The sequence below is a fragment of the Camelina sativa genome, chromosome 4, assembly GCF_030686135.1.
Source record: "Camelina sativa cultivar CO46 ecotype springtype chromosome 4, ASM3068613v1".
NCBI lineage: Eukaryota > Viridiplantae > Streptophyta > Magnoliopsida > Brassicales > Brassicaceae > Camelina > Camelina sativa.
In genome coordinates, this window is record NC_141883.1 from 33,018,082 (window position 1) to 33,029,031 (window position 10,950).

General features: G+C 38.2%; 3 protein-coding genes and 1 pseudogene across 7 annotated transcripts; 2 read left to right on the forward strand and 2 right to left on the reverse strand.

Annotated features, from left to right (window-relative positions):
- Positions 1-196: 196 nt before the first annotated feature.
- LOC104783381 (protease Do-like 2, chloroplastic) lies at positions 197-5,816 on the reverse strand. Of its 4 annotated transcripts, XR_015597408.1 has the most exons (19): positions 5,369-5,816; positions 5,076-5,252; positions 4,930-5,003; positions 4,767-4,830; positions 4,626-4,670; positions 4,349-4,456; positions 3,899-3,976; positions 3,738-3,804; positions 3,498-3,556; positions 3,314-3,413; positions 3,126-3,205; positions 2,935-2,991; positions 2,725-2,828; positions 2,559-2,646; positions 2,378-2,463; positions 2,247-2,271; positions 2,075-2,146; positions 1,516-1,970; positions 197-1,242 (listed from the first exon to the last, which is right to left on the reverse strand). XR_015597408.1 is itself a non-coding variant. In XM_087511306.1 (18 exons), exons 1-18 carry the CDS (start codon positions 5,567-5,569, stop codon positions 1,614-1,616), a joined length of 1,842 nt encoding a protein of 613 aa, XP_087367432.1. In that variant the 5' UTR covers positions 5,570-5,816; the 3' UTR covers positions 1,303-1,613. The 4 variants fall into 4 exon arrangements, 2 of the variants coding, with proteins under 2 accessions (XP_087367432.1, XP_087367431.1); XR_015597407.1 differs by having other exon boundaries at positions 938-1,242; positions 4,767-5,003; positions 5,369-5,794; XM_087511306.1 differs by lacking the exon at positions 197-1,242 and having other exon boundaries at positions 1,303-1,970.
- Positions 298-867, reverse strand: LOC104783382 (classical arabinogalactan protein 26). Its single transcript, XM_019245140.2, has one exon. It carries the CDS (start codon positions 865-867, stop codon positions 460-462), a length of 408 nt encoding a protein of 135 aa, XP_019100685.1. The 3' UTR covers positions 298-459.
- Positions 5,817-5,998: 182 nt separating the features above from the next.
- Positions 5,999-8,248, forward strand: LOC104783384 (uncharacterized; annotated as a pseudogene). The gene is made up of 8 exons (XR_015597409.1): positions 5,999-6,224; positions 6,329-6,484; positions 6,595-6,735; positions 6,840-6,961; positions 7,069-7,201; positions 7,291-7,414; positions 7,518-7,744; positions 7,842-8,248. The product of XR_015597409.1 is annotated as an uncharacterized LOC104783384 (transcript).
- A 767-nt stretch (positions 8,249-9,015) lies between these two features.
- On the forward strand, positions 9,016-9,754 carry LOC104784498 (uncharacterized). Its single transcript, XM_010509526.3, has one exon. It carries the CDS (start codon positions 9,213-9,215, stop codon positions 9,624-9,626), a length of 414 nt encoding a protein of 137 aa, XP_010507828.2. The 5' UTR covers positions 9,016-9,212; the 3' UTR covers positions 9,627-9,754.
- The last annotated feature ends 1,196 nt before the right edge of the window (positions 9,755-10,950 follow it).

The following is a 10,950-nucleotide window of genomic DNA, read 5'->3' on the forward strand; positions in this document are numbered from 1 at the left end:
ATGACTCATGAGCTTAGCTTCTTTCTGTGTTTCATTTCACTTGTCTATTTAATCCTAGTTCTTTTCCTGCGGACCGAGACCAGATCATCGTAATTATCCTGTTTTCATTTGTTGTTCAATCGCATGAAGCCATTTTTCAGACAGCGACATGTGAGGGATGCTTCTTAATTAGAGGATCAATCAATTTTGACTTGACTTTTTAAGGCACAAAAAACACACACACACATATATCACTGTTACAAAGTACACCAACTGCACCTGCCCAAATTGCAGAGTGCTGCTTTACGAGCAAATCTCACACTCGAACAATTTAAAAGCTATACTACTAATATTACATGAAAAATCCAGAACGAAACAGAGAGTAAGTAAGGCAAGAAGAATACATTTTTCTTTTTTTGTTTTGTTTGTAGAAGATGTCGAGAAGGCTTGCTTACTCGCTCGCTGTGTCCCATATGATTACTAGAAACTGCAGAAAGACATGAGGAAGACAAGAAGCAGAGAGGAGAGTGGTGATGAGACCAAACTAACTGAGGATGAAGCAGGGAGAGGGGACCCAACTGGAGAAAATTCGAGCAGAGGATCAGGAGAGACAGCATCCGGGTTTGGTGGACTAAGGCTTGAAGGGATTGTCGGCATCACTGAAGCTTCTGACGGGGAAGGAGACATTTCGCTCGAACCTGGAGTAGGGAACAGAGGGGAGACATCTGGAGACATGGCCGGAGGAGAAGCTGAGAAACTCGTTGGAGCTTCAGGCAAAAACGAAGGTGCAGCTGATATGGTGGATAGCTGAAACTGTACGAACTCGGATGTTGAAGTGTGTATACAGAGTGATAGAACGGTGAAGGCGATTAACAGAGAGACGCTCATGGTCACAGGTTACTATGTAATTAATGAATGTGTTATGTGTCTCTCTGCTTCTCTGAGTATGTTTGTGAGAGGTAAAAAGAAAAAAGAATGACAAATTGAAGAAGATAAAGGTATACTATACAGCTATAGAGGAGGTAAAAGACAAGATTGGTGGGTTTGGTTGTGGACCTCTGTTTTAGGGCAGAGCACATGAAATATGGATTTGTCGGGTTTTGATTTGTGTCGGAGTGTTTGTTTGTATGTTTTGATATGCTGAATAAATTAAAGAAGTAATCTAAAAAGAAAAACAAAGTAGAGTCCCGTGAAGCTCTCTCCTGATTTGATATAACCCGAAGTGACTGCCAGCTTTAACTTCTTGTTATGTTTTTTCCTGATCTGCAACAATCTTAGGTTTATTGTCAGTTAATGAAGACAATGCAAGTGGTAAAAAAGGGATTCACTGGAAAATATTACAGCAGACATTGCTGCATTTCATTTCTCAACAGAATCAAACATAGTATCATTTGTTGATCTTGGTCAAGATTCTAGCAATGCATTTCTCAGTACACTCATCTGAACACAATGTGCATTCTTATGGTCAACTTTCTATAAAACTCAATCCCTAGAGGTTTGAAGAAAGAATTCACTAAATTTGGAACAGCTCAAGACCTTATGAATGAGGATGAAGCTGAGAGCTTTCCCATATGTTACGGGAAGCTGTGTGGGCTTTCAGTGGCTTCCATCTGCGGACGCCTTTTATGAACAATTTATGCCCACACCAGTCCATCAAAGCCGATTTCCAGATTAGACACAGGGCTGTCTCCGATACCTTGGTCAAGTGCTTGGGTGTCATCTCTAGGATCTACATATGGCTCGAGCAGATCTGCAGATCTTTCTGAGGGGATTCCATAATCTTTAAGGATGCACAAGGAAGCAGAATTTGAAGCTTCTCTCTCCAACACTGCGACATAGTTGTCTTCGAACTCAAAAACTAGATACTTATCTTTGCACATGTCAATGAGGTGTGCCAAATGATGGATGTTTCTTATAGGAATTCCATTGAACTTCAGGACCTGCTGGTTATTCATGTCCTCATAGCCGATGTTTACTTCGTTTGCCAACACCTACAGATATGCTTGTCGAGTGAGTGAATTATTAAATTATTGTAGCACTCACCAGACCAGAATGCACATGGAATTAAGAACTCATTATCCTCTTGAGGGCTTACCTGTGATAGGATGACGATTTGTTCTCCTCTAAACCTTGCCACAGAGTATCGTGCCTTTGTTAATAATTTCAACTACAAATTAGAAGGAACAAACTCAAGCTGAGACTGCAAGAACAGTTATAGTGGATTTATAAATTAAATTAACAGTTAAGGTTTAGCAGAGTGAGCTTACGCCTATGGTGTCCTCGCACTCCTCCCTGTTGATACATTAAAATGAAAAAAGGAGAAAACAGTTATGCATTTGGGAAACAATGAGAAAGTTTCGGTTTACTTATGCATCTTAGCAAGCTGAGGAAAACATACTCTATCAGCGGTTCTGAGAGCGGAGTAAACACCAAACCAGCAACTATAATGTATGATGGCTGACCTCCATCGATATGGTACGGTACCTATTTAAAAGCACAAAAGACAATGAAGTATTGGCAATTAGCTTACTAGGCATGAACCGCAAAATGCTTAAAATGGTAGATGCAGAGAGTTGTACCAGGTGCACTCGTGGCCTTAGAACTACTTGAACTTTCTTATGTTCTCCTGCTCTAATGATACCGAGCTCCGCGATGTCACCTGCAAATCTGATCAGTGAAATAAAAAGCAAGTATGAGAATAAGTGGAGGAAGTTAATACATCCCTGGACAAGATAAGCTATTTACTTTTGACTGATGAGATAACGGAATGCTATGCGTTCACTGGATCGGAAGGGTACAGTTCCTTCACATCCCACGTGTAGATCATCAAAACTTACAATCACATCTCCCTGATTTAACAATTAGTACTCGTCAGGTCATACCAGAAATCAAGGATGAGAAGATTCGATTGTAGACATTCGGTAGAGTAACAATTCTATGATCCATGCTCTTTACCTCTTTCAGGACTTTACTTGCATAAGATGTAGGTTCAACTCTTCGCACCAGCACCCCCTACAAAATTAAGGTTACATCACTTTTAAGTGTAGACTCAAACTGCTAAGAAGGAAGACTCAATATCCTCAACCATTATATTGGCAATGTATTTATCTGAAAAAAAGACAGGCAAACTAACAAAGCAAGCCTACCTCATTTGTAGGAACTTTGAGGCACTCCCGCAGAGCTGGATTCTCCAATTTCTGCAGCAATACTCCAAGGCAAGGGTAACCTGCAAGAGAAATATCTTTTTAAGTATAAAAAAAAAAAAAAAGAAAGGCTCAACTAGAAGATAATGGTCTTGCAGTAGAACATATGAAATTCAAGAGAAAACAATTACCAGTGTACTTTCCGTTCCTCTCATAGTCAGTCAAAAAGTGAGAAACAACTGTTGTTGGAATCACATAACCAATATTTTCAGTTTCTTCAGATCTGTAAACCTAGAGGAAATCTCTTGTGAGGCATACGTTTGGAAAGAAAATTAAAAACAGGTATTCTATTTCTATAAATCCCAAAGCAAATACCTGAAATGCTACTCCAATACATTCCCCCTGGTCATTGAATGCAGGGCCACCACTATTCCCTACAATCTAGCAAGTATAAGAAGTGGCTATCACAATAATACTGATGAAGGTTCTCAGAAGCAAGCAATTTTAGTGAAAAACACGCTACTGAAAAGAACAAGTCATATGCAAGTTTTTACAAAAAAGTGCAAGATACTAGGGAACAAAAGGAAGATAATTCATACGGAAAGATCCACTGACCTGGATTTATTGCAGCGTCAATCTGAATTCCAAGCAAGTCGGATGATCCATGAGCATATGATGTTACCTGCATTCCCAAAACAATTTCAACGAGGAAAAGTTGTTAAAATTGTCAACACGGCAATAATGGGATAAAAGCAAAGCCAAAGATATCGGGAAACCTCTATACGTGATACAACCCCTTTTGTAACAGAGATTGTATCTCCTCCAAGAGGATATCCCACGACAGTTACTGAATCCTGCATATCAAAGCCATCATGGAAACTCTATGAACAACAGCTATGTTCAGATAAATAGTTAGAACTAAAAAACCGGGAGGCACATCCTAAGCCTTTTATTTATAAATGGAGTATGTAAAACATTCTCAGGTGGAGGCTTCATTAAGACCACATACTGACTAAATTTCCTATATCGCACACCACCAAGATGAACAGCATACCCCATTCTGTAATATTGTGTTTCTAGAGTAAAAGATGTGGTTGTTTGTTCTTTTTTTGTTTGTTCATTATCCCTCATCTAGGCCGTCAAATGTGTTGTTAAAATATATAAAGAGAAGTGAACTCGAAGACTAAGAAATACATATAAATATATATCTGAAGAAATGATGAAACCTGAAGGCGGGGTAAATGGCCAAGGCGCAGAGGTTCGGCACCTTTCCAGAAATCCTCGCTTTCTACTGAGAGCAAAGCAATGTCACAGTCCACACCTCTTACTAAAACCTGGGCAGTAGAAATAAAAGGCAAGTTATAGCAGAGGAATAAACAAAAATCTAGTTTCGGAGCATTATTGATGAACACATGGAACTGACTGAAAGCAGAAGATCTCAAACGCAAATAACGCAAATAGAGGAGGAACCTGCAGGGCAAGTAAGAGAGATGCAAAACAAACCTTAGCCACATATTTTCTGTCATCTCCCCTTCTCTTAACTTTAACCTGATCAAAAGAAAAGTTAAGTCATGAGAAGGTGATGGAATGGAATGATAAGAAAAGGGGAGAAAAAAAAAAAGAAGTTGGGGAAGGAAAGTAAACCTGGGTGTCGTGTTCAACACAATGAGCATTGGTCAAGAGCTTGCCATCTCCGATCATAAAAGCACTGCCGAATAATTGAACTATCAAACTCATGGAACACAAGATAACATGCTTAAAAAGGGACAATAAGAGAAGAAGAGATGAGGGTAAATGGAAAAGTTGCCTGCCAGTGCTAGTAAATTGTCTCTGCTTCTGCCATGGGAGGGAGTAATCAGGCGCAGTATGAGTGCAATAAACCTGGAAACACAGGGACGGGTTGAAAGAATGATGAGAACTCAAAAAGACGCAAGCAGAGTGAGAGTAACATACTTTGACAACGGCATTGAGAAAGGATGCATCGTGAATCTTGGCAGGATCATCAGTCCGTTGGTGAGAAAGAGCAGCATCTTTCTTATCCTTTTTGGGAGAACCAAAGGCCTTGAATGCCATTGTTTGATGAGCATTATTACAACTCTCATCTCGACCCGCCTGATTCTTCCTCTGGTTCTGTCAAAGAAGATAGAGAGAAAGAGAGACACACACATTCATAATCATAATAGGAATTGGAACCCACAAGACAAAAACTTAAAATTAAAAAAAAAAAAAAAAAAAAAAGGCTTTACCTCAGGGTTGTTGCTTAATAAAGGAGGAGATGAATCAGACCTCGAGGATTTCCTCTTAAGATGATGATGATGCTTGGATGCTCGTGGAGACTGCGGCGCGGAAACGAAGCAGCACGGTGAAGACAAGGATGAAGATGATTGAAGTTTCACGGAGGCATTCAGGAAGGAGAAGCAGCAATTGGCTAAGGAGACGGCCATCATATAGATATAGGGAGGCCCGCCGGCCGGCGACACTAGTCTCTGTCTCTCTGAGAGAGAGGAGTAAAGAGAGAAAGAGAGAGAGGAGCCTTTTAGTTTTAGTTTTAGTTTTAGTTTTAGTTTTTTTGATTGTTTATCATCAGATTGTTTTTCTTATCCTCTCTCATTCACTGCTCCACACTACTGTCTGCGAGAGTCTCTGAGAGCGAGAGAGAGTCTTCTTCGATTGGCGCCTCCTTCCCTTTGCTTCTCTTATTATATAAGATTAAATGGACCGTGTACCCCTTTTATTTTTTTATTACTGGGCCTCTCTATCTTACGTGGACCTACCCAATTCACTACCTTTGCTGTTGGGCTACCAACTACACTATGGTTTCTTGTTTATATATAGAGAGATACCCCCCGCTTTACCTTTTTTGAATGCAGATTGGCTCGATCCCATTTGTTTAATCGATCTGATAACACAACAACACAAATCAAATTTTTTTTTTAAATATTTTCGTTGGTTGGTTGGTTGGTTGGTTGTTAACACAGGGTGCTCCCAATCGTTACTTATGGGGATTTTACTATTACCTTAAGAATGCCTTTTTCCCAAGTATCATTACCATGGGTCAAGTTGTTAAAGCAATTGCCTTTGTCCAAGCTGATCAATGACCATGTGAGAGCGCCTTTTTCTCTTTTTACGCTTTTGTTTGTTTGTGATTGTGAGATTCTCAAAGTCTAGCTTAGAAGCTGATGATTCTCTTAACTAATGATGAACAGGTTTCATTATGTCATATTCCTATATCTGTCTACGACACATCAGCCCATTGGATCAAGCATCTTCTAAATGATTCTCACTTGAATTTCGTTGCTTGGGCGCTTGATGGCATTCTCACCGATTGGAAAACAGAAAAACAAGGACTCAATTCTAACGCTGTAAAACGCATTCACTTTTTACCATGTGTGATTAAATGGTGTATGTATTCAGTTAGTTACCTTTTGTTTCTCTAACTCCCATTCTGTTGTTGTCCTTGTTTTACGATTAGGTGGCCACATTTGTTGGATTAGCCTTGGTATTGCGTAGTAGTAAGCCTGATGTTTTTACTACTATTTTGCGGATGCTGAGGTGGAGACCTATGTATCAAGGCCAGGACACGCTTCCGGTTCTTGTTTGGATGCTGGCTCAGGTTTCTCTCTTTTTCCCCCGGCCCTTATGTGAACTAGGACCAAGAGTGTCCTAATTTGTGCTTTGTTTTCTTAAGTTTTTGAACTGTAAAGTTAATGGTGACAGGCCACCCACGGTGATTTACCTGCTGGCTTGTATTCATGGGCTCATGTCTTGTTACCACTAGTCGGCAGTTACAGGCGCCGCCGCCCTCCCTCTATTGATCTCATCCTGCAAATTGTTGAGATGTGGGTCCAACTACTTATTCTTCTCGTGATACATCTCCTCTCTGCTGTATATTTATTTTATTTTAGTATGTAACAACCATCTGATCTTGTTTCTTAATTTTTGTCAGGATTTTGTCAAATCCAGACGCTCAGACCATACTTGTAAATCGAGCTGTTAGGGAGGGAGAGCGGCTGATTCCACCTTCTTCATTTGAGACCTTGCTGCGGCTTACATTCCCTGCTTCATCCGCTAGAGTAAAGGTAAGCAAGCACTAGCTAGTATTGGAACTTTGATCAAAGGACCAATACTGATCACAAGCATGCATGGTCTCTGTATTTTTTGTGCACAGGCAACAGAGAGGTTTGAGGCAGTTTATCCCTTGTTGAAAGAAGTCGCCCTTGCACCAGAGACTGCAACAGGAGGAAACGCATTGGAACAGATATTCACTTTTTCTTTGAAATTAGCTGGAGAAGGTTCTAGTAACAAACGCAACCCTTGAATCCTCAAGTTTTCTGCTTCCCTCTCTCTTGTCCAAATGGAGTTCTAAATTCTAATGTACTGTTACTGTTGTTACAGGAAATCCTGGTCTAGCCAAGGAAGCTGCAGCAATCGCTATCCGATCTGTGACAGAAAACGTTGATTGCTTTAAGCACTGGGATATTCTCTATAATGATCATTTAGAAGTTAGCGTTACTCTTCTTAGAAAGCTTGTAGACGAATGGAAGGATCATTCCCCTAATTTATTATTCTCACTAGATGATACTCTCACTGTCAATCGAGCTATGAGTAGCTTCAGGCTTAAGGTATCGCATCTATTTACTCTTCTTAACTATATATATAGCTCCGCTCAGTTGTATTTTCATCTCTGGCCTGACCTGACCTGCGATACGATGTTTGTAGAATGAAAAAGCCATCACAGAAGGAGGAGCCAATTGTTCACTTTACAAGGAAGCTGACCAGTCGTGTAAACTGATCTTGGGGAGACTCTCCCGTGAAAGTGGCCGCCTCAATATAGCACCCATTACAGCTTGTGGTTCTAGCTGCTGCATTAGCCGCTGCAGGAGGCGTTGCAGGAGCCGCACTTGCTCTATGCTTACCACTAGCGTAATGGGCGGCCACAAAATAACACCCATTTCTTTTTTTATTTGTATAGTTTTTAATTAACCTCGGCAACTTGTCCACACATATGTAGGTCTATTCGTTAGTTAGGTGTTTCATTTTGAATGATTATGTTTAGTTGCGTGACGTGATTACTAATTGATTAATTGTATATTTCTTGCAAAAGATAGAGATGAACATTTCTTAAATTCAATGGAGTACTTTTTCATCTGACCTGATTTAATTTGTCTCTCTGGCCCTGCTATTGATGATGATTGCACAGAAAAGAGGAGGCCGGGTAAACACACACCCCAAAAGTCAACAAATAATAAATCAAGATTTTAGAATTTTTGTTTGCCACATTTCTGGTTTTGTTATCTACGCGTACCCCAAAATTAAACCCCAATTTCTATACGAAAGGGACACGGTAGGCACCAAAATCATGACCATTGATTAAATGAATCTGAATGATCATTTGCTTAAAATCTAATTAGAGTAACAACAACAGGATAAAGTCATAAAACAATAGGGGAGTACGCGTATATTTATACATGGATTGTGGTAATATATAAAAATATATGTATAGTAGATGAAATGATTTGGATTCATGAATCTCAATCTCAGTCTCAATGTTGAGTGAGAAATTGAATGAATAGCCTGACAAGTGACAAAACAAAAACAAAAAGCTCTAAATAGATTTTTTGACACATGGACTTGTGTCTCAATTTTGTCTGGTCTTTTTCTAGAAGACTTGTTGAAACCGGGGGCAAAAGAAAAATGCATAACGCTCGCTCTACTTTTCTTTATATATCACACTATTTTTATTTTTGGTAAAAGAAGGCACGTTGTTGTAGAGTTAATGTATTTTTTTCTTTTTAATTTTATACACCGCCCTTCTAGAAACCCAACCCCACAGACAGAGACTCGCACGTCATTTGCTTACAAAATCCAGTCTTCTGCAGCCAATGAATCACGATTACAAATTTACAAAAGTGCTCCTCCTAAATATATAAAACAAAAAAAAAAAAAAAAGCATTTCTATATTTGTCGTCAATAACAATGGCCACTTTTGTTTACATATAATATTTATATTATATATTTCTTGACGAAATTCTCTGTTTATAGGACAAAATAAAGAAGAAGAGAACAGAAGACCAACAAAAAAAAAGAAAGATGAATTATAATATCACAACCAAAAACGTTTTAGATGTGTCAGCGTTCTTGCTCTTAGAAGCATCCGCAGATTCCGAAGCTGGCCACGGCGGCGTTGACGATGATAAATGCGTTAAGGATATTGATGATGATGATGAGTCTTGTAGTGCCAGCTGTTCGTGCGAGATGTCTTGTATAACGTGGACGAGTCACACGCCAGATCGTCAGTTAGAATTTGCCGTAGAAGATACGGTGAAGGAAGAGACAGACGCTGCAGAGGAAGAAGAAGAAGAAGAAGAAGAAGAAGAAGACGGAGAAGGAGAGGTGAATAGCTACATAAGATCATGTGGAAGAAGCCAACGCGAAAATCTGGCCGTGGCGATCAGTGAGATGGATCAAAATCGAATGTTCTGGGAAGCTTGTCTCGCATCTTAATCTGTCATTTTTTTTTTTTTGTCTCAGCATGCAACAACAACAGAGAAAGCAAAATATCTAGATTAATTAGCGTGTTCTTGTCTGGTTTTCTTTTTAATTAATGCACATCTATATATGAATTGTTGTTACACTGTGAATACACTGTACCCAGATGGTACATCAAAACTCAGATGGTACACCAGACGCGTATGATACACCAGATCCAAATAGTACATTAGATCCAGATGGTACACCATACGCATATGGTACACTAGACCTAAATGGTATACTACCTAAACGGTACACCATACGCATATGGTACACTACCTAGATGATACAACAAATCCATATGGGCCAAATATACACAAATCGTAATTTTAGTGGGCTGCCATTAATTAATTCAGGTTCAACTAGAAAAAAATTGTGGACCCACCCATAAAACCCTCTTTTAAAGTATGTGGATATATTGGTCTTTTTATTTAATGTTTGTCTTATACTCTATCTCACAACCTTTTTATCTCACAAGACATAAAAAGTGCATATTCTCCAAATTTTGTTTTAAAAGTGTCTATTTCTCAAATATCTTTTCCAAAAGTGTCTAGTTGACTATTGGACTTTAACAAAGCCAAAGAAGAAGAACAAAAAGAAGAAAAGATTGGTAGTTTTTACTATATTTACTAGGTAACAATCCGCACTATGTGCAAGATAAATCGATTTTAAAAAAATTATTTTAAGTGAAATTTATCCTAGAACCAATATATGTTTATGTCAAACACAAATATGTAATTAAAGTTTTTTATTTCTTTATTCAAATCTGCGTTTTTCATGTAAAAAATACGTTTCACCCGTAAAATCTTTGAATGTATAAGAAGTTTTATGGTAGAGAAAATATTGATAAAATATTACTATTTATTGTAACATGTCTTTTGTATGGTTTAAAAAACAAATTCATATCTCTTATGCGTTATTTTGTAATCATAACAATTTTGCATGTTTCTTATGTAACTATAGCAACATATACTAAATTACTCAGTAGTTTAATCATTTAATTTTATTATATATTAGTAACAATCGGATTCTAAACTAAATTTTCTGAAGAGAATCTAATTTATTGATTTAATATTTTTGATTAGGCTATTTAAATCTTTCGAGTTAGTCGGTTTGTTAATATTTTCTATAAATGACGAATTATTACCAAAAAACCATTATGAAAAAATTAATGAAATTTCAAAATCAACGTATTCATGTAAGAATACATTTCACCCGTGAAATATTTGAACGTGGTAAATAAAATATTTATAAAATGTTACATTTTATGGCAATATATATTTTTGTGTGCTTTAAA

Bases quoted from the DNA above. Each gene is read 5' to 3' on its own strand.
- LOC104783382 (XM_019245140.2), bottom strand. From the start codon at position 867: ATGAGCGTCTCTCTGTTAATCGCCTTCACCGTTCTATCACTCTGTATA.
- LOC104783381 (XM_087511305.1), bottom strand. From the start codon at position 5,569: ATGATGGCCGTCTCCTTAGCCAATTGCTGCTTCTCCTTCCTGAATGCC. The intron at 5,253-5,368 runs GTAAAGCCTTTT...CTTCTTTGACAG, and splicing joins TATTAAGCAACAACCCTGAG to AACCAGAGGAAGAATCAGGC. The intron at 2,147-2,246 runs GTAAGCTCACTC...TCTAATTTGTAG, and splicing joins AGTGCGAGGACACCATAGGC to TTGAAATTATTAACAAAGGC.
- LOC104784498 (XM_010509526.3), top strand. From the start codon at position 9,213: ATGAATTATAATATCACAACCAAAAACGTTTTAGATGTGTCAGCGTTC.